This window comes from Oncorhynchus mykiss, chromosome 19 (assembly GCF_013265735.2).
Source record: "Oncorhynchus mykiss isolate Arlee chromosome 19, USDA_OmykA_1.1, whole genome shotgun sequence".
Taxonomy (NCBI): domain Eukaryota; kingdom Metazoa; phylum Chordata; class Actinopteri; order Salmoniformes; family Salmonidae; genus Oncorhynchus; species Oncorhynchus mykiss.
The window spans coordinates 64,283,754-64,308,753 of NC_048583.1; the positions used below are offsets into that span (position 1 = coordinate 64,283,754).

A 25,000-nucleotide genomic window follows, 5' to 3' on the forward strand; every position below is an offset into this window, starting at 1 on the left:
GGTGTAACAGAGGTGAGACAGATCTAACAGAGGTGAGACAGAGGTGAGACAGGTGAGACAGGTGTAACAGAGGTGAGACAGGGAGACAGAGGTGAGACAGGTGAGACAGGTGAGACAGGTGTGTCCTAGTAAGTCACGTTTGTAACACAGGTGTGAAAGACAGATGTGTACCAGTGAGACAGGTATGGCCAAGTCAGGTATGTGAGACAGGTGTAACAGAGGTGAGACAGGTGAGACAGAGGTGAGACAGGTGTAACAGAGGTGAGACAGGTCTAACAGAGGTGAGACAGAGGTGAGACAGGTGAGACAGAGGTGAGACAGGTGTAACAGAGGTGAGACAGGTGAGACAGAGGTGAGACAGGTGTAACAGAGGTGAGACAGGTCTAACAGAGGTGAGACAGGTGAGACAGGTGTAACAGAGGTGAGACAGGTGTAACAGAGGTGAGACAGGTGAGACAGGTGTAACAGAGGTGAGACAGAGGTGAGACAGGTGAGACAGGTGTGTCCTAGTAAGTCACGTTTGTAACACAGGTGTGAAAGACAGATGTGTACCAGTGAGACAGGTATGGCCAAGTCAGGTATGTGAGACAGGTGTGTCTGAAGCCAATCACCTTGTACTTTGAGCGTGAGCTGTCTCTGCTCCAGTTGACTGTGGGTGGAGCCTGTACAGGTGTAGACACCTGAGTCATCTGACCTCAACTGGCCAATCACAAGGGTGCCGTCCGCATGCTGTGCATGTCTACATAGCAACAACCAATCACATTTACGCACGGGGCAGAAACAACCAATCACAGTCACATTTATGGCAAGAGAGTTGTACTTATCCAAACAGTAATAAGACAAGGCATAAGAAAACATCGGCCTTTACATTTTCATAAAATGGGCATTTTCTCTTTAGATTCTGGCTTAGAGTAGAAAGGGAAGAGATGTCTTGCAGTGGGCCACATTGAGATGTGTAGAGCAACACGGACCTAAAACATAAAGTAAGCTACGAAATGGTTGACTAGAACAAGCTGAGCCACGGTTTAGAGAGTTGGCACAACTTTTACAATGTTGAATATATTGTTCTAAATTATAGACATTCAGTGACATATCATTGTTTAAATATTCTCCATGTAATGTTAATGGGGGAGATAATATGTCTGTTATAGAATGTTGTAGTGTCATGTTAAAGGGGAGATAATATGTCTGTTATAGAATGTTGTAGTGTCATGTTAACGGGGAGATAATATGTCGGTTATAGAATGTTGTAGTGTCATGTTAACAGGGAGATAATATGTCTGTTATAGAATGTTGTAGTGTCATGTTAAAGGGGAGATAGCATGTCTGTTATAGAATGCTGTAGTGTCATGTTAATGGGGGAGATAACATGGCTGTTATAGAGTGTTGTAGTGTCATGTTAACGGGGAGATAACATGGCTGTTATAGAATGTTGTAGTGTCATGTTAACGGGGGAGATAATATGTCTGTTATAGAATGTTGTAGTGTCATGTTAACGGGGAGATAACATGGCTGTTATAGAATGTTGTAGTGTCATGTTAACGGGGGAGATAATATGTCTGTTATAGAATGTTGTAGTGTCATGTTAACGGGGGAGATAATATGACTGTTATAGAGTGTTGTAGTGTCATGTTAACGGGGGAGATAACATGGCTGCTATAGAATGTTGTAGTGTCATGTTAACGGGGGAGATAATATGACTGTTATAGAGTGTTGTAGTGTCATGTTAACGGGGGAGATAACATGGCTGCTATAGAATGTTGTAGTGTCATGTTAACGGGGGAGATAATATGACTGTTATAGAGTGTTGTAGTGTCATGTTAACGGGGAGATAATATGTCTGTAATAGAATGTTGTAGTGTCATGTTAACGGGGGAGATAATATGTCTGTAATAGAATGTTGTAGTGTCATGTTAACGGGGGAGATAACATGGCTGTTATAGAGTGTTGTAGTGTCATGTTAACAGGGAGATAATATGTCTGTAATAGAATGTTGTAGTGTCATGTTAACGGGGGAGATAATATGTCTGTTATAGAATGTTGTAGTGTCATGTTAACGGGGGAGATAATATGACTGTTATAGAGTGTTGTAGTGTCATGTTAACGGGGGAGATAACATGGCTGCTATAGAATGTTGTAGTGTCATGTTAACGGGGGAGATAATATGGCTGCTATAGAATGTTGTAGTGTCATGTTAATGGGGGAGATAATATGACTGTTATAGAATGTTGTAGTGTCATGTTAATGGGGGAGATAATATGTCTGTTATAGAATGTTGTAGTGTCATGTTAATGGGGGAGATAATATGTCTGTTATAGAATGTTGTAGTGTCATATTAATGGGGGAGATAATATGTCTGTTATAGAGTGTTGTAGTGTCATGTTAACGGGGGAGATAACATGGCTGCTATAGAATGTTGTAGTGTCATGTTAACGGGGGAGATAATATGACTGTTATAGAGTGTTGTAGTGTCATGTTAACGGGGAGATAACATGGCTGTTATAGAGTGTTGTAGTGTCATGTTAACGGGGGAGATAACATGGCTGCTATAGAATGTTGTAGTGTCATGTTAACGGGGGAGATAATATGACTGTTATAGAGTGTTGTAGTGTCATGTTAACGGGGGAGATAACATGGCTGCTATAGAATGTTGTAGTGTCATGTTAACGGGGGAGATAATATGACTGTTATAGAGTGTTGTAGTGTCATGTTAACGGGGAGATAATATGTCTGTAATAGAATGTTGTAGTGTCATGTTAACGGGGGAGATAATATGTCTGTAATAGAATGTTGTAGTGTCATGTTAACGGGGGAGATAACATGGCTGTTATAGAGTGTTGTAGTGTCATGTTAACAGGGAGATAATATGTCTGTAATAGAATGTTGTAGTGTCATGTTAACGGGGGAGATAATATGTCTGTTATAGAATGTTGTAGTGTCATGTTAACGGGGGAGATAATATGACTGTTATAGAGTGTTGTAGTGTCATGTTAACGGGGGAGATAACATGGCTGCTATAGAATGTTGTAGTGTCATGTTAACGGGGGAGATAATATGGCTGCTATAGAATGTTGTAGTGTCATGTTAATGGGGGAGATAATATGACTGTTATAGAATGTTGTAGTGTCATGTTAATGGGGGAGATAATATGTCTGTTATAGAATGTTGTAGTGTCATGTTAATGGGGGAGATAATATGTCTGTTATAGAATGTTGTAGTGTCATATTAATGGGGGAGATAATATGTCTGTTATAGAGTGTTGTAGTGTCATGTTAACGGGGGAGATAACATGGCTGCTATAGAATGTTGTAGTGTCATGTTAACGGGGGAGATAATATGACTGTTATAGAGTGTTGTAGTGTCATGTTAACGGGGAGATAACATGGCTGTTATAGAGTGTTGTAGTGTCATGTTAACGGGGAGATAATATGTCTGTAATAGAATGTTGTAGTGTCATGTTACGGGGGAGATAATATGTCTGTAATAGAATGTTGTAGTGTCATGTTAACGGGGGATATAACATGGCTTTTATAGAGTGTTGTAGTGTCATGTTAACGGGGAGATAATATGTCTGTAATAGAATGTTGTAGTGTCATGTTAACGGGGGAGATAATATGTCTGTTATAGAATGTTGTAGTGTCATGTTAACGGGGGAGATAATATGACTGTTATAGAGTGTTGTAGTGTCATGTTAACGGGGGAGATAATATGGCTGCTATAGAATGTTGTAGTGTCATGTTAACGGGGGAGATAATATGACTGTAATAGAGTGTTGTAGTGTCATGTTGACGGGGAGATAATATGACTGTTATAGAATGTTGTAGTGTCATGTTAATGGGGGAGATAATATGTCTGTTATAGAATGTTGTAGTGTCATGTTAACGGGGGAGATAATATGGCTGCTATAGAATGTTGTAGTGTCATGTTAACGGGGGAGATAATATGACTGTAATAGAGTGTTGTAGTGTCATGTTGACGGGGAGATAATATGACTGTTATAGAATGTTGTAGTGTCATGTTAATGGGGGAGATAATATGTCTGTTATAGAATGTTGTAGTGTCATGTTAATGGGGGAGATAATATGTCTGTTATAGAATGTTGTAGAGTCATGTTAATGGGGGAGATAATATGTCTGTTATAAAGTGTTGTAGTGTCATGTTAACGGGGGAGATAACCTGGCTGCTATAGAATGTTGTAGTGTCATGTTAACGGGGGAGATAATATGACTGTTATAGAGTGTTGTAGTGTCATGTTAACGGGGGAGATAACATGGCTGCTATAGAATGTTGTAGTGTCATGTTAACGGGGAGATAATATGACTGTTATAGAATGTTGTAGTGTCATGTTAATGGGGGAGATAATATGTCTGTTATAGAATGTTGTAGTGTCATGTTAATGGGGGAGATAATATGTCTGTTATAGAATGTTGTAGTGTCATGTTAATGGGGGAGATAACATGGCTGCTATAGAATGTTGTAGTGTCATGTTAATGGGGGAGATAATATGTCTGTAATATAATGTTGTAGTGTCATGTTAACGGGGAGATAACATGTCTGTTATAGAATGCTGTAGTGTCATGTTAACGGGGAGATAATATGTCTGTAATAGAATGTTGTAGTGTCTTGTTAACTGGGAGATAACATGTCTGTTATAGAATGTTGTAGTGTCATGTTAACGGGGAGATAATATGTCTGTAATAGAATGTTGTAGTGTCATGTTAACGGGGAGATAGCATGTCTGTTATAGAATGCTGTAGTGTCATGTTAACGGGGAGATAATATGTCTGTAATAGAATGTTGTAGTGTCATGTTAATGGGGAGATAATATGTCTGTTTTAGAATGTCGTAGTGTCATGTTAATGGGGGAGATAATATGTCTGTTATAGAATGTTGTAGTGTCATGTTAATGGGGGAGATAATATGGCTGGTATAGAATGTTGTAGTGTCATGTTAACGGGGGAGATAACATGGCTGTTATAGAGTGTTGTAGTGTCATGTTAACGGGGAGATAATATGTCTGTAATAGAATGTTGTAGTGTCATGTTAACGGGGGAGATAATATGTCTGTTATAGAATGTTGTAGTGTCATGTTAACGGGGAGATAATATGACTGTTATAGAATGTTGTAGTGTCATGTTAACGGGGAGATAATATGTCTGTAATAGAATGTTGTAGTGTCATGTTAACGGGGAGATAGCATGTCTGTTATAGAATGCTGTAGTGTCATGTTAACGGGGAGATAATATGTCTGTAATAGAATGTTGTAGTGTCATGTTAATGGGGGAGATAATATGTCTGTTATAGAATGTTGTAGTGTCATGTTAATGGGGGAGATAATATGTCTGTTATAGAATGTTGTAGTGTCATGTTAATGGGGGAGATAATATGGCTGGTATAGAATGTTGTAGTGTCATGGTAACGGGGGAGATAACATGTCTGTTATAGAATGTTGTAGTGTCATGTTAAAATGCATCAGATTATAGAAACCTTAAATGTCCCAGCTCTCTAAATCAAATCAAATGTATTTATATAGCACATTTCAGACATGAATGCAATGAACTTCAGAGAAGAAAACAAACAAAAAAAACTGAAAGAATAACAATAAAAACTAAATGGAAAAGCAAAGCTAAAAAGGTCTTAAATATCTCTGAATAAAAAGGTCTTAAATATCTCTGAATAAAAAGGTCTTAAATATCTCTGAATAAAAAGGTCTTAAATATCTCTGAATAAAAAGGTCTTAAATATCTCTGAATAAAAAGGTCTTAAATATCTCTGAATAAAAAGGTCTTAAATATCTCTGAATAAAAAGGTCTTAAATATCTCTGAATAAAAAGGTCTTAAATATCTCTGAATAAAAAGGTCTTAAATATCTCTGAATAAAAAGGTATTAAGATCTATTTTAAATATCTCTGAATAAAAAGGTCTTAAATATCTCTGAATAAAAAGGTCTTAAATATCTCTGAATAAAAAGGTCTTAAATATCTCTGAATAAAAAGGTCTTAAATATCTCTGAATAAAAAGGTCTTAAATATCTCTGAATAAAAAGGTCTTAAATATCTCTGAATAAAAAGCTATTAAGATCTATTTTAAATATCTCTGAATAAAAAGCTATTAAGATCTATTTTAAATATCTCTGAATAAAAAGGTTTTAAATATCTCTGAATCCGTGGCTCTGACCTCAAACTGGGGGTTTTGCAGGACTAACACTGTTACCTGAGAGAGTTGAGTGTCTGTCCTTCTCTGGTCCACTGGAGGCTGACCGAAGAGAGCGCTGACGTTGGGATGATCTTACAGGCTAGTCTGACCGTCTGTCCTGCTTTCCCCTCCACAGACGACGAACCTGATCGGTCTATACTGAACCTGAACCATCATACACAGAGAGGAGGGGTTGTGGATGGGACTATGTGGAGAGGAGGGGTTGTGGATGGGACTATGTGGAGAGGAGGGGTTGTGGATGGGACTATGTGGAGAGGAGGGGTTGTGGATGGGACTATGTGGAGAGGAGGGGTTGTGGATGGGACTATGTGGAGAGGAGGGGTTGTGGATGGGACTATGTGGAGAGGAGGGGTTGTGGATGGGACTATGTGGAGAGGAGGGGTTGTGGATGGGACTATGTGGAGAGGAGGGGTTGTGGATGGGACTATGTGGAGAGGAGGGGTTGTGGAGAGGAGGGGTTGTGGATGGGACTATGTGGAGAGGAGGGGTTGTGGATGGGACTATGTGGAGAGGAGGGGTTGTGGATGGGACTATGTGGAGAGGAGGGGTTGTGGATGGGACTATGTGGAGAGGAGGGGTTGTGGATGGGACTGTGTGGAGAGGAGGGGTTGTGGATGGGACTATGTGGAGAGTAGGGGTTGTGGATGGGACTATGTGGAGAGGAGGGGTTGTGGATGGGACTATGTGGAGAGTAGGGGTTGTGGATGGGACTATGTGGAGAGGAGGGGTTGTGGATGGGACTATGTGGAGAGTAGGGGTTGTGGATGGGACTATGTGGAGAGGAGGGGTTGTGGATGGGACTATGTGGAGAGGAGGGGTTGTGGATGGGACTATGTGGAGAGGAGGGGTTGTGGATGGGACTATGTGGAGAGGAGGGGTTGTGGATGGGACTATGTGGAGAGGAGGGGTTGTGGATGGGACTATGTGGAGAGGAGGGGTTGGTGGATGGGACTATGTGGAGAGGAGGGGTTGTGGATGGGACTATGTGGAGAGGAGGGGTTGGTGGATGGGACTATGTGGAGAGGAGGGGTTGTGGATGGGACTATGTGGAGAGGAGGGGTTGTGGATGGGACTATGTGGAGAGGAGGGGTTGTGGATGGGACTATGTGGAGAGTAAGGGTTGTGGATGGGACTATGTGGAGAGGAGGGGTTGTGGAGAGGAGGGGTTGTGGATGGGACTATGTGGAGAGGAGGGGTTGTGGATGGGACTATGTGGAGAGGAGGGGTTGTGGATGGGACTATGTGGAGAGGAGGGGTTGTGGATGGGACTATGTGGAGAGGAGGGGTTGTGGATGGGACTATGTGGAGAGGAGGGGTTGTGGATGGGACTGTGTGGAGAGGAGGGGTTGTGGATGGGACTATGTGGAGAGTAGGGGTTGTGGATGGGACTATGTGGAGAGGAGGGGTTGTGGATGGGACTATGTGGAGAGTAGGGGTTGTGGATGGGACTATGTGGAGAGGAGGGGTTGTGGATGGGACTATGTGGAGAGTAGGGGTTGTGGATGGGACTATGTGGAGAGGAGGGGTTGTGGATGGGACTATGTGGAGAGGAGGGGTTGTGGATGGGACTATGTGGAGAGGAGGGGTTGTGGATGGGACTATGTGGAGAGGAGGGGTTGTGGATGGGACTATGTGGAGAGGAGGGGTTGTGGATGGGACTATGTGGAGAGGAGGGGTTGGTGGATGGGACTATGTGGAGAGGAGGGGTTGTGGATGGGACTATGTGGAGAGGAGGGGTTGGTGGATGGGACTATGTGGAGAGGAGGGGTTGTGGATGGGACTATGTGGAGAGGAGGGGTTGTGGATGGGACTATGTGGAGAGGAGGGGTTGTGGATGGGACTATGTGGAGAGTAGGGGTTGTGGATGGGACTATGTGGAGAGGAGGGGTTGTGGATGGGACTATGTGGAGAGGAGCGGTTGGTGGATGGGTGAGGGCTGTGTGTGTGACTCATACTTGGGTGAGGGCTGGCGATGAGGTACTGACGGCAGTATTATTCCTGTCTCTCCTGTCCTGTCTGCTCCATCTTGGGGGAGGCTTCCTGTCGTGTCCTGTACCGCCTGGGATCCTCTGGTGTTCTCTGTCAAACACACGGTGATTTGGCTCAAGGTCCCCACAAGGTAAAACAAACACACAGACAGACGTGTATCTACATACCTGAGACAGACAGGTACACGTAGCGGTGATCTCTCTCACGGTCACGCGTTGCCACACAGAGCAACCAACCAGAGTCAGCCTTAGTTAGAGGACCAACTAACAGGGAACCATTAGGCTGCGGATGATGCCTGGGGGGAAGGATTTGACAGTTGCACACACTTAAAATATCCAGCACATTAGTGTATATAGAATACGCCCAGAACACTGAAAATATTATTTAAGCAGTAATGCCCGAGAGGGTGTGGTATATGGCTAACGCTAACGGCTGTTCATTCTCACAACGCAATGCGCAGGTCCATGGAAACAGCCCTTAGCCGTGGTATATTGGCCATGTACCACAAACCCCTGAGGTGCCTTATTGCTGTTATAAACTGGTTACCAACGTAATTAGAGCAGTAAAAATACTGCTATGGCTTTCAGCCAATCAGCATTCAGGGCTCAAACCACCCAGTTTATAATACAGTAAACTGAATAACATTATAAAACGCAACACGCAACATTTTTCAAAGAATTTACTCAGTTACAGTTCATATCAGGAAATCAGTCAAATAAAATAAATGAATTAGTTAGTCACACCCTGATCTGTTTCACCTGTCCTTGTGATTGTCTCCACCCCCTCCAGGTGTGGCTTATTATCCCTGGTGTATTTATCCCTGTTTCCTGTCTCTCTGTCCCAGTGTATTTATCCCTGTGTTTCCTGTCTCTCTGTACCAGTGTATTTATCCCTGTGTTTCCTGTCTCTCTGTACCAGTGTATTTATCCCTGTGTTTCCTGTCTCTCTGTACCAGTGTATTTATCCCTGTGTTTCCTGTCTCTCTGTACCAGTGTATTTATCCCTGTGTTTCCTGTCTCTCTGTACCAGTGTATTTATCCCTGTGTTTACTGTCTCTCTGTCCCAGTGTATTTATCCCTGTGTTTAATGTCTCTCTGTACCAGTGTATTTATCCCTGTGTTTCCTGTCTCTGTGCCAGTGTATTTATCCTTGTGTTTCCTGTCTCTCTGTACCAGTGTTTTAATCCCTGTGTTTCCTGTCTCTCTGTGCCAGTGTATTTATCCCTGTGTTTCCTGTCTCTCTCTACCAGTGTATTTATCCCTGTGTTTCCTGTCTCTCTGTTCCAACGTATTTATCCCTGTGTTTCCTGTCTCTCTGTACCAGTGTATTTATCCCTGTGTTTCCTGTCTCTCTGTACCAGTGTATTTATCCCTGTGTTCCCTGTCTCTCTGTCCCAGTGTATTTATCCCTGTGTTTCCTGTCTCTCTGTACCAGTGTATTTATCCCTGTGTTTCCTGTCTCTCTGTGCCAGTGTATTTATCCCTGTGTTTCCTGTCTCTCTGTACCAGTGTATTTATCCCTGTGTTTCCTGTCTCTCTGTACCAGTGTATTTATCCCTGTGTTTCCTGTCTCTCTGTGCCAGTGTATTTATCCCTGTGTTTCCTGTCTCTCTGTGCCAGTGTATTTATCCCTGTGTTTCCTGTCTCTCTGTCCCAGTGTATTTATCCCTGTGTTTCCTGTCTCTCTGTACCAGTGTATTTATCCCTGTGTTTCCTGTCTCTCTGTCCCAGTGTATTTATCCCTGTGTTTCCTGTCTCTCTCTACCTGTCTCTCTCTCTCGACCACTCAGCCATCATACTGCTCAGGAAGGAGACACGTTCTGTCTCCTAGAGATGAACGTACTTTGGTGCGAAAAGTGCAAATCCATCCCAGAACAACAGCATAAGACCTTGTGAAGATGCTGGAGGAAACAGGTACAAAAGTATCTATATCCACTGTAAAACAAGTCCAATATCGACATAACCTGAAAGGCCGCTCAGCAAGGAAGAAGCCACTGCTCCAAAACAGCCATACTAAAGCCAGACTACGGTTTGCAACTGCACATGGGGACAAAGATCGTACTTTTTGGAGAAATGTCCTCTGGTCTGATGAAACAAAAATATAACTGTTTGGCCATAATGACCATCGTTATGTTTGGAGGAAAAAGGGGAGGTTTGCAAGCCAAAGAACACCATCCCAACGTGAAGCACGTGGGTGGCAGCATCATGTTGTGGGGGTGCTTTGCTGCAGGAGGGACTGGTGAACTTCACAATATACATGTAGATGGCACCATGAGGAAGGACAATTATGTAGATATATTGAAGCAACATCTCAAGACATCAGTCAGGAAGTTAAAGCTTGGGCACAAATGGGTCTTCCAAATGGACAATGACCCCAAACATACTTCCAAAGATGGCTTAAGGACAACAAAGTCAAGGTATTGGAGTGGCCATCACAAAGCCCTGACCTCAATCCTATAGAAAATATGTGGGCAAAAATGACTTGTGTCCTGCACAAAGTAGATGTCCTAACCGACTTGTCAAAACTATAGTTTGTTAACAATACATTTGTGGAGTGGTTGAAAAAATGAGTTTTAATAACTCCAACCTAAGTGTACGTAAACTTCAGAACACCCAGGTATAGTCCCAGTGTATCAGAACACCCAGGTATAGTCCCAGTGTATCAGAACACCCAGGTATAGTCCCAGTGTATCAGAACACCCAGGTATAGTCCCAGTGTATCATAACACCCAGGTATAGTCCCAGTGTATCAGAACACCCAGGTATAGTCCCAGTGTATCAGAACATCCAGGTATAGTCCCAGTGTATCAGAACATCCCTTTTCTTTACGCTCACCGATTTGACCGATAAACTGTTTTATTAGAGTTTCACATTCCTCAATAAACTACGACAGTGAATCGGCTGACATACGGCTCGGCTGACATACGGCTCGCTACCTTCAACGGCTGACATACGGGTCGGCTGACATACGGCTCGGCTGACATACGGCTCGGCTGACATACGGCTCGCTACCTTCAACGGCTGGCTGTAAGTTGCTAAGAGCGTCTGCTAAATGATTAACATGTCAAAAATGTGGTGTGCTCACCTAAAGGTAGTGAGAGGGACTCCATCCTTCCTCCACTCCACTAGGATGGTGGAGGACGGAGCTGGAGAGACTCTGCAAGGTAACACTACCGTCTGTCCCACCAGAGCCTCCACCGTGGTCGGGTCGGACTGGTCGATCTTCACCCCCCCTGGCTGGGTCAGGCTGGAGAGGAAAGGAAAAAGGAAAAGAGGAAAGTCACTTTATGCTGATTATTTTAGCATAGAACTAGACAACATAGAGCTAGACAGCATAGAGATAGACAGCATAGAGCTAGACAGCATAGAGCTAGACAACATAGAGCTAGACAACATAGAGCTAGACAGCATAGAGCTAGACAACATAGAGCTAGACAACACAGTGCTAGATAGCATAGAGCTAGCATAGAGCTAGATAGTATAGAGCTAGAGAGCATAGAAATGGAAATGTGACATTCTATTTCTACTGGAGATAGAGGAGTCTAGAAGAGGCGTCTAGAGGAAGAGTCTAGAGGAGGAGTCTAGAGGAAGAGTCTAGAAGAGGAGTCTAGAGGAGGAGTCTAGAGGAGGCGTCTAGAGGGGGCGTCTAGAGGAGGAGTCTAGAGCAGAGGAGGCACATGGAACAGGAACATACCACCACACGATGAGAGCACACCACCATACGATGAGACCACACCACCATACGATGAGACCACACCACCATACGATGAGACCACACCACCACACCACCATACGATGAGACCACACCACCATACGATGAGACCACACCACCATACCACCATACGATGAGACCACACCACCACACCGCCATACGATGAGACCACACCACCATACGATGAGACCACACCACCATACGATGAGACCACACCACCATACGATGAGACCACACCACCATACCACCATACGATGAGACCACACCACCATACGATGAGACCACACCACCATACGATGAGACCACACCACCACACCACCATACGATGAGACCACACCACCACACCACCATACGATGAGACCACACCACCATACGATGAGACCACACCACCACACCACCACACGATGAGACCACACCACCATACGATGAGACCACACCACCACACCACCATACGATGAGACCACACCACCACACCACCATACGATGAGACCACACCACCATACGATGTAGACCACACCACCACACCAACACATGATGAGACCACACCACCATACGATGAGACCACACCACCACAACACCATACGATGAGACCACACCACCACACCACCATACGATGAGACCACACCACCACACGATGAGACCACACCACCACACCACCATACGATGAGACCACAAAACCACACCACCATACGATGAGACCACACCACCACACCACCATACGATGAGACCACACCACCACACGATGAGACCACACCACCACACCACCATACGATGAGACCACACCACCACACCACCATGCGATGAGACCACACCACCATACGATGAGACCACATAACCATGCGATGAGACCACACCACCACACCACCATACGATGAGGCCACACCACCATACGATGAGACCACACCACCACACCACCATACGATGAGACCACACCACCACACCACCACACGATGAGGCCACACCACCATACGATGAGACCACACCACCACACCACCATACGATGAGACCACACCACCATACGATGAGACCACACCACCACACCACCATACGATGAGACCACACCACCATACGATGAGACCACACCACCATACGATGAGACCACACAACCACACGATGAGACCACACCACCACACCACCATACGGTGAGACCACACCACCATACGATGAGACCACACCACCATACGATGAGACCAAACCACCATACGATGAGACCACACCACCATACGATGAGACCACACCACCATACTATGAGACCACACAACCACATGATGAGACCACACCACCACACCACCATACGATGAGACCACACCACCATACGATGAGACCACACCACCATACGATGAGACCACACCACCATACGATGAGACCACACCACCATACTATGAGACCACACAACCACACGATGAGACCACACCACCATACGATGAGACCACACCACCACACCACCATACGATGAGACCACACCACCATACGATGAGACCACACCACCATACGATGAGACCACACCACCATAGGATGAGACCACACCACCACACCATGAGACCACACCACCATACGATGAGACCACACCACCACACCACCACACGATGAGACCACACCACCATACGATGAGACCACAACACCATACGATGAGACCACACCACCATACGATGAGACCACACCACCACACCACCACACGATGAGACCACACCACCATACGATGAGACCACAACACCATACGATGAGACCACACCACCATACGATGAGAACACACCACCACACCACCACACGATGAGACCACACCACCATACAATGAGACCACACCACCACAACACCATACGATGAGACCACACCACCATACGATGAGACCACACCACCACACCACCACACGATGAGACCACAACACCATACGATGAGACCACAACACCACACGATGAGACCACAACACCATACGATGAGACCACAACACCATACGATGAGACCACACCACCATACGATGAGACCACACCACCACACCACCACACGATGAGACCACAACACCATACGATGAGACCACAACACCACACGATGAGACCACAACACCATACGATGAGACCACAACACCATACGATGAGACCACACCACCATACGATGAGACCACACCACCACACGATGAGACCACACCACCATACGATGAGACCACACCACCACACCACCATACGATGAGACCACACCACCATACAATGAGACCACACCACCATACGATGAGACCACACCACCACAACACCATATGATGAGACCACACCACCATACGATGAGACCACACCCCCACACCACCACACGATGAGACCACACCACCATACGATGAGACCACACCACCATACGATGAGACCACACCCCCACACCACCACACGATGAGACCACAACACCATACGATGAGACCACACCACCATACGATGAGACCACACCACCATACGATGAGACCACACCACCATACCACCACACCACCATACGATGAGACCACACCACCATACGATGAGACCACACCACCACAACACCACACGATGAGACCACACCACCATACGATGAGACCACACCCCCACACCACCACACGATGAGACCACACCACCATACGATGAGACCACACCACCACAACACCATACGATGAGACCACACCACCACACGATGAGACCACACCACCATACGATGAGACCACAACACCATACGATGAGACCACACCACCACACCACCATACGATGAGACCACAACACCATACGATGAGACCACACCACCATACGATGAGACCACACCACCATACGATGAGACCACACCACCATACGATGAGACCACACCACCATACCACCACACGATGAGACCACACCACCATACGATGAGACCACACCGCCATACGATGAGACCACACCACCATACGATGAGACCACACCACCACACCACCACACGATGAGACCACACCACCATACGATGAGACCACAACACCATACAATGAGACCACACCACCATACGATGAGACCACACCACCACCCGATGAGACCACATCACCATACGATGAGACCACAACACCATACAATGAGACCACACCACCATACGATGAGACCACACCACCACACCACCATACGATGAGACCACACCACCATACGATGAGACCACACCACCATACGATGAGACCACACCACCACACCACCACACGATGAGGCCACACCACCATACGATGAGACCACACCACCACACCACCACACGATGAGACCACACCACCATACGATGAGACCACAACACCATACGATGAGACCACACCACCATACGATGAGACCACACCACCACACGATGAGACCACACCACCATACGATGAGACCACACCACCATACGATGAGACCACACCACCACGCGATGAGACCACACCACCAACACCACCATACGATGAGACCACACCACCACACCACCATACGATGAGACCACACCACCATACGATGAGACCACACCACCATACGATGAGACCACACCACCACACCACCATACGATGAGACCACACCACCATACGATGAGACCACACCACCACACCACCATACGATGAGACCACACCACCATACGATGAGACCACACCACCACACCACCATACGATGAGACCACACCACCATACGATGAGACCACACCACCATACGATGAGACCACACCACCAACACCACCATACGATGAGACCACACCACCACACCACCATACGATGAGACCACACCACCACATGATGAGACCACACCACCATACGATGAGACCACACCACCAACACCACCATACGATGAGACCACACCACCACACCACCATACGATGAGACCACACCACCATACGATGAGACCACACCACCACACCACCATACGATGAGACCACACCACCATACGATGAGACCACACCACCATACGATGAGACCACACCACCACACCACCACACGATGAGGCCACACCACCATACGATGAGACCACACCACCACACCACCACACGATGAGACCACACCACCATACGATGAGACCACAACACCATACGATGAGACCACACCACCATACGATGAGACCACACCACCACACCACCACACGATGAGACCACACCACCATACGATGAGACCACACCACCATACGATGAGACCACACCACCACGCGATGAGACCACACCACCAACACCACCATACGATGAGACCACACCACCACACCACCATACGATGAGACCACACCACCATACGATGAGACCACACCACCATACGATGAGACCACACCACCACACCACCATACGATGAGACCACACCACCATACGATGAGACCACACCACCACACCACCATACGATGAGACCACACCACCATACGATGAGACCACACCACCATACGATGAGACCACACCACCACACCACCATACGATGAGACCACACCACCATACGATGAGACCACACCACCATACGATGAGACCACACCACCAACACCACCATACGATGAGACCACACCACCACACCACCATACGATGAGACCACACCACCACATGATGAGACCACACCACCATACGATGAGACCACACCACCAACACCACCATACGATGAGACCACACCACCACACCACCATACGATGAGACCACACCACCATACGATGAGACCACACCACCACACCACCATACGATGAGACCACACCACCACACCGCCATACGATGAGACCACACCACCACACCACCACACGATGAGACCACACCACCACACCGCCATACGATGAGACCACACCACCACACCACCACATGATGAGACCACACCACCACATGATGAGACCACACCACCATACGATGAGACCACACCACCACACCACCACATGATGAGACCACACCACCATACGATGAGACCACACCACCACACGATGAGACCACACCACGACACGATGAGACCACACCACCACACGATGAGACCACACCACCACACGATGAGACCACACCACCACACGATGAGACCACACCACCACACGATGAGACCACACCACCACACGATGAGACCACACCACCACACGATGAGACCACACCACCATACGATGAGACCACACCACCATACGATGAGACCACACCACCACATGATGAGACCACACCACCACGCGATGAGACCACACCACCACACCACCATACGATGAGACCACACCACCACATGATGAGACCACACCACCATACGATGAGACCACACCACCACACCACCACACGATGAGACCACACCACCATACGATGAGACCACACCGCCATACGATGAGACCACACCACCATACGATGAGACCACACCACCACACCACCACACGATGAGACCACACCACCATACGATGAGACCACAACACCATACAATGAGACCACACCACCATACGATGAGACCACACCACCACCCGATGAGACCACATCACCATACGATGAGACCACAACACCATACAATGAGACCACACCACCATACGATGAGACCACACCACCACACCACCATACGATGAGACCACACCACCATACGATGAGACCACACCACCATACGATGAGACCACACCACCACACCACCACACGATGAGGCCACACCACCATACGATGAGACCACACCACCACACCACCACACGATGAGACCACACCACCATACGATGAGACCACAACACCATACGATGAGACCACACCACCATACGATGAGACCACACCACCACACCACCACACGATGAGACCACACCACCATACGATGAGACCACACCACCATACGATGAGACCACACCACCACGCGATGAGACCACACCACCAACACCACCATACGATGAGACCACACCACCACACCACCATACGATGAGACCACACCACCATACGATGAGACCACACCACCATACGATGAGACCACACCACCACACCACCATACGATGAGACCACACCACCATACGATGAGACCACACCACCACACCACCATACGATGAGACCACACCACCATACGATGAGACCACACCACCATACGATGAGACCACACCACCACACCACCATACGATGAGACCACACCACCATACGATGAGACCACACCACCATACGATGAGACCACACCACCAACACCACCATACGATGAGACCACACCACCACACCACCATACGATGAGACCACACCACCACATGATGAGACCACACCACCATACGTTGAGACCACTCCACCAACACCACCATACGATGAGACCACACCACCACACCACCATACGATGAGACCACACCACCATACGATGAGACCACACCACCACACCACCATACGATGAGACCACACCACCATACGATGAGACCACACCACCATACGATGAGACCACACCACCACACCACCACACGATGAGGCCACACCACCATACGATGAGACCACACCACCACACCACCACACGATGAGACCACACCACCATACGATGAGACCACAACACCATACGATGAGACCACACCACCATACGATGAGACCACACCACCACACCACCACACGATGAGACCACACCACCATACGATGAGACCACACCACCATACGATGAGACCACACCACCACGCGATGAGACCACACCACCAACACCACCATACGATGAGACCACACCACCACACCACCATACGATGAGACCACACCACCATACGATGAGACCACACCACCATACGATGAGACCACACCACCACACCACCATACGATGAGACCACACCACCATACGATGAGACCACACCACCACACCACCATACGATGAGACCACACCACCATACGATGAGACCACACCACCATACGATGAGACCACACCACCACACCACCATACGATGAGACCACACCACCATACGATGAGACCACACCACCATACGATGAGACCACACCACCAACACCACCATACGATGAGACCACACCACCACACCACCATACGATGAGACCACACCACCACATGATGAGACCACACCACCATACGATGAGACCACACCACCAACACCACCATACGATGAGACCACACCACCACACCACCATACGATGAGACCACACCACCACACCACCATACGATGAGACCACACCACCACACCGCCATACGATGAGACCACACCACCACACCACCACACGATGAGACCACACCACCACACCGCCATACGATGAGACCACACCACCACACCACCACATGATGAGACCACACCACCACATGATGAGACCACACCACCATACGATGAGACCACACCACCACACCACCACATGATGAGACCACACCACCATACGATGAGACCACACCACCACACGATGAGACCACACCACCACACGATGAGACCACACCACCACACGATGAGACCACACCACCACACAATGAGACCACACCACCACACGATGAGACCACACCACCACACGATGAGACCACACCACCACACGATGAGACCACACCACCACACGATGAGACCACACCACCATACGATGAGACCACACCACCATACGATGAGACCACACCACCACATGATGAGACCACACCACCACGCGATGAGACCACACCACCACACCACCATACGATGAGACCACACCACCACATGATGAGACCACACCACCATACGATGAGACCACACCACCACACCACCATACGATGAGACCACACCACCATACGATGAGACCACACCACCATACGATGAGACCACACCACCACACCACCATACGATGAGACCACACCACCATACGATGAGACCACACCACCATACGATGAGACCACACCACCATACGATGAGACCACACCACCACACGATGAGACCACACCACCACACGATGAGACCACACCACCATACGATGAGACCACACCACCATACGATGAGACCACACCACCATACGATGAGACCACACCACCATACGATGAGGTTAAAGGTCAAGCATGTGTGTTGCTGCGTGTGAGAGAGGTATCTCTGGTAGCGGCAGCGTGGTGATAGTGTGGGGATAGTGGGGGGATAGTGAGGGGATAGTGAGGTGATAGTGTGGGGATAGTGGGGGGATAGTGTGGGGATAGTGGGGGGATAGTGGGGGGATAGTGAGGTGATAGAGTGGGGATAGTGGGGGGATAGTGTGGGGATAGTGAGGTGATAGTGGGGGGATAGTGAGGTGATAGAGTGGGGATAGTGTGGGGATAGTGGGGGGATAGTGAGGTGATAGTGTGGGGATAGTGGGGGGATAGTGTGGGGATAGTGAGGTGATAGAGTGGGGATAGTGGGGGGATAGTGTGGGGATAGTGAGGGGATAGTGGGGGGATAGTGTGGGGATAGTGGGGGGATAGTGAGGTGATAGAGTGGGGATAGTGGGGGGATAGTGTGGGGATAGTGAGGTGATAGAGTGGGGATAGTGTGGGGATAGTGTGGGGATAGTGAGGTGATAGAGTGGGGATAGTGGGGGGATAGTGAGGTGATAGAGTGGGGATAGTGGGGGGATAGTGTGGGGATAGTGGGGGGATAGTGTGGGGATAGTGAGGGGATAGTGGGGGGATAGTGTGGGGATAGTGGGGGGATAGTGAGGTGATAGAGTGGGGATAGTGGGGGGATAGTGTGGGGATAGTGGGGGGATAGTGTGGGGATAGTGAGGGGATAGTGGGGGGATAGTGAGATGATAGTATGGGGATAGTAAGGGGACAGTGGGGGGATAGTGAGGTGATAGTGTGGGGATAGTGTGGAGTGGATAGTGAGGAGGTGATAGTGAGGTGATAGTGAGGAGATAGTGTGGGGATAGTGAGGAGGTGATAGTGAGAGGATAGTGTAGAGGTGATAGTGAGGGGATAGTGTGGAGTGGATAGTGAGGAGGTGATAGTGAGGTGATAGTGAGGAGATAGTGTGGGGATAGTGAGGGGATAGTGAGGAGATAGTGGGGGGATAGTGAGGAGATAGTGAGGGGATAGTGAGGAGATAGTGGGGGGATAGTGAGGGGATAGTGAGGAGGTGATAGTGAGGGGATAGTGAGGGGATAGGGTGGGGATAGTGAGGAGGTGATAGTGAGAGGATAGTGAGGAGATGATAGTGAGGGGATAGTGTGGGGATAGTGAGGAGGGGATAGTGAGGAGATAGTGGGGGGATAGTGAGGAGATAGTGAGGGGATAGTGTGGGGATAGTGAGGGGATAGTGTGGGGATAGTGAGGAGATAGTGGGGGGATAGTGTGCTTTGAAGAGGGTATATACTGTGTGTGTGTGTGTGTGTGTGCGTGCGTGCGTGCGTGCGTGTGTGTGTGTGTCTTTAGGCTGTGCCTTGTTTCCCATTGGTTCCTCCTGAGGGAAGCAGTGTTACCTAGCCAGCTGGTTGGCAGCGGATGGAGCAGCAGGGTTGGGTGCTGGTCGGTCCTCAGGGTCTTTCCTCGCTGCAGGGTGGGCGAAGTAGGTGACTGGGCGGTGGGGTCGGACATGGACCCTGGCCCTGTGGGCGTGGTCTGCGGCGCTGGCTCCCTTGCGCCCTCCAGTGGATCCCCCTGAGGTGCCGCGCTGCACCGTGAAGACCCTGCGCATGTCATGGCTCGGCTGGTAGGTGTGGCTGGTCTGGCTGGTCCGGGCCCCAGGGCACCTGCTCTGACAGTCTCCGCGGGTCAAGAAGTTGTTGTCGTTGCCGTGGCAGCCACCGTACCAGAAGTGTGAGCACTTGGCGGCGGTGACGTCGTAGAAGTATCGGCCCGTCCAGCCACTGCAGGAGCCGGCCGCCTTGGGCAGAGAACAGGTGGTTCTGGGAACTATAGAATGGGGGAGAAACAGGGAAGATAATTACAAGCTTCTCTTAATACTGTAGCGAATTCGGAGGGTAGCTCCGACCGAGAATCAAACCCGGGTCGAGAGAATGTCAAAAAACAATAAATGATCTATAACATTAACTTCCTGCCCTTTTTATTAGCATTCCTCAAACCTGTCTCCCATCTCCCCTCTCTTCCTCCCGCCCAGTTCCCCCTCCTCACCTCTTCACCCCCCCCCCCCCCCCTGAACTCCTCCCCCGTCCCTGTCCTACCATTGTCAGGTGGAGTGGGGCAGCCCTCTCCATCGGGACCTGCGGCGGTTGACGTACGGTCGAAACAGCAGCCGTAGGTGGTCAGACGACACTGGATACTGTTTTCAGCTGGTAGGAGGGGAGAAGTAGGAGCCTGAGAGAGAGAGAGAGAGAGAGAGGGAGAGAGAGAGAGAGAGAGAGGCAGAGAGAAAGAGAGAGAGAGACAGACAGACAGACAGACAGACAGACAGACAGACAGACAGACAGACAGAGGGAGAGAGGGAGGGAGAGAGAGAGAGAGAGAGAGAGGGAGAGAGAGAGAGAGAGAGGGAGAGAGAGAGAGAGAGAGAGAGAGAGAGAGAGAGAGAGAGGGAGAGAGAGAGAGAGAGAGAGAGAGAGAGAGAGAGAGAGAGAGAGAGGGAGGGAGAGAGAGGGAGAAAGAGAGAAAGAGGGAGAGAGAGACAGAGAGAGAGAGAGAGACAGAGAGAGAAAGAGAGAGAGAGAGAGAGAGACAGAGAGAGAGAGACAGAGAGAGAGAGAGAGAGAGAGAGAGAGAGAGAGAGAGAGAGCGAGAGAGAGAGAGAGAGAGAGAGAGAGAGCGAGACAGAGAGAGAGAGACCCCACAGAGCCCCAGGACAGAAACACAATTAGACCCAACCAAATTATTACAAAGCAAAAATATAACTTTTTGACACACTGGAAAGAATCAACCAAGAAACAGATCAAACTAGAATGCTCTCAGGTCCTAAACAGAGAGTTCACAGTGGCAGAATACCTGACCACAGTAATACCTGACCACTGTGACTGACCCAAACTTAAGCAAAGCTTTGACTATGTACAGACTCACTGAGCTGTATTTCCTAACCTCCTGCCAAAGGTATGACCATATTAGAGACACATATTTCCCTCAGATTACGCAGATCCACAAAGAATTTGAAAACAAATCCAACATTGATAAACTCCCATATCTATTAGGTGAAATACTGCAGTGTGCCGTCACAGCAGCAAGATGTGTGGCCCGTTGCCATGAGAAAAGGGCAACCAGTGGAACACAAACACCATTGTAAATAAAAACCTACATTTATCTGTTAATTTATCTTCCCTTTTGTACATGAACTATTTTCACATTGTTACAACACCGTACATAGTCAATAATACAACACTGGACATGTCTATTTTAATACTTTTGTGAGTGTAATGTTTACTTTATTTACACTGTAAACTTCCCGACTTCAACTGTATCGCTCTCTCTCTCTCTCTCTCTCTATACAAATACAGTGGAAGTTGGAGGTTTACATACACTTAGGTTGGAGTCATTAAAACTAGTTTACATACACTTAGGTTAGGAGTCATTAAAACTCGTTTTTCAACCACTCCACATATTTCTTGTTAACAAACTATAGTTTTGGCAAGTCGGTTAGGACATCTACTTTGTGCATGACACAAGTTATTTTTCCAACGATTGTTTACAGACAGATTATTTCACTTATAATTCACTGTATCACAATTCCAGTGGGTCAGAAGTTTACATACACTAAGTTGACTGTGCCTTTAAACAGCTTGGAAAATTCCAGAAAATTATGTCATGGCTTTAGAAGCTTCTGATAGGCTAATTGACATAATTTGAGCCATTTGGAGATGTACCTGTGGATGTATTTCAAGGCCTACCTTCAAACTCAGGGCCTCTTTGCTTGACATCATGGGAAAATCAAAAGAAATCAGCCAAGACCTCTGAATTTTGTTTTTAGACTTCCACAAGTCTGGTTCATCCTTGGGAGCAATTTCCAAATGCCTGAAGGTACCACATTCATCTGTACAAACAATAGTACGCAAGTATAAACACCATGGGACCACGCAGCTGTCATACCGCTCAGGAAGGAGACGTGTTTTGTCTCCTTGAGATGAACGTACTTTGGTGCGAAAAGTGCAAATGAATCCCAGAACAACAGAAAAGGACCTTTGTGAAGATGCTGGAGGAAACAGGTACAAAAGTATCTATATCCACAGTAAAACGAGTCCTATATCGACATAACCTGAAAGGCCGCTCAGCAAGGAAGAAGCCACTGCTACAAAACCGCCATAAAAAAGCCAGACTACGGTTTGCAACTGCACATGGGGACAAAGATCGTAGTTTTGGGAGAAATGTCTGATGAAACAAAAATAGAACTGTTTGGCCATAATGACCATTGTTATGTTTGGAGGAAAAAGGGGGAGGCTTGCAAGCCGAAGAACACCATCCCAACCGTGAAGCACGGGGGTGACAGCATCATGTTGTGGGGCTGCTTTGCTGCAGGGGGGGACTGGTGCACTTCACAAAATAGATGGCACCATGAGAAAGAAAATTATCTGGATATATTGAAGCAACATCTCAAGACATCAGTCAGGAAGTTAAAGCTTGGTCGCAAATGGGTCTTCCAAATGGACAATGACCACAAGCATACTTCCAAAGTTGTGGCAAAATGGCTTAAGGACAACAAAGTCAAGGTATTAGAGTGGCTATCACAAAGCCCTGACCTCAATCCTGTAGGAAATGTGTGGGCAGAACTGAAAAGGCTTGTGCGAGCAAGGAGGCCTACAAACCTGACTCAGTTACACCAGCTCTGTCAGGAGGAATGGGCCAAAATTCACCCAACTTATTGTGGGAAGCTTGTGGAAGGCTACCTGAAACGTTTGACCCAAGTTAAGCAATTTAAAGGCAATGCTACCAAATACTCATTGATTGTATGTAAACTTCTGACCCACTGGGAATGTGATGAAAGAAATACAAGTTGAAATAAATCATTCTCTCTACTATTATTCTGACATTTCACATTCTTAAAATAAAGTGGTGAATCTAACTAACCTAAAACAGGGAATTTTTACTAGGATTAAAAGTCAGGAATTGTGAAAAACTGAGTTTAAATGTATTTGGCTAAGGTGTATGTAAACTTCTGACTTCAACTGTATATATAACAATTCTCTCTCTCTATAACACTTCTCTCTCTCTATAACACATCTCACTCTCTCTCTCTCTCTGTCTCTCTCTGTCTCTCTCTCTCTCTCTCTCTCTCTCTCTATAACACTTCACTCTCTCTCTCTCGCTCTCTCTCTCTCTCTCTCTCTATAACACTTCTCTCTCTCTCTATAACACTTCTCACTCTCTCTCTCTCTCTCTATATATATATATAACACTTATCTTTCTCTC

General features: G+C 47.5%; 1 protein-coding gene across 2 annotated transcripts in view; it reads right to left on the reverse strand.

The window, feature by feature from the left end:
* The window catches only part of paplna (papilin a, proteoglycan-like sulfated glycoprotein), a 90,636-nt gene that overhangs the window by 3,179 nt on the left and 62,457 nt on the right, over window positions 1–25,000 (reverse strand). For both annotated transcript variants that reach the window (XM_036955386.1, XM_036955387.1), the window contains 7 exons: window positions 21,838–21,970; window positions 21,136–21,568; window positions 11,290–11,451; window positions 8,373–8,500; window positions 8,172–8,295; window positions 6,214–6,360; window positions 612–739 (listed from right to left, as the gene is read on the reverse strand). In XM_036955386.1, coding sequence (XP_036811281.1) covers window positions 612–739; window positions 6,214–6,360; window positions 8,172–8,295; window positions 8,373–8,500; window positions 11,290–11,451; window positions 21,136–21,568; window positions 21,838–21,970 — 1,255 coding nt within the window. The remainder of the gene's footprint in view (window positions 1–611; window positions 740–6,213; window positions 6,361–8,171; window positions 8,296–8,372; window positions 8,501–11,289; window positions 11,452–21,135; window positions 21,569–21,837; window positions 21,971–25,000) is intronic.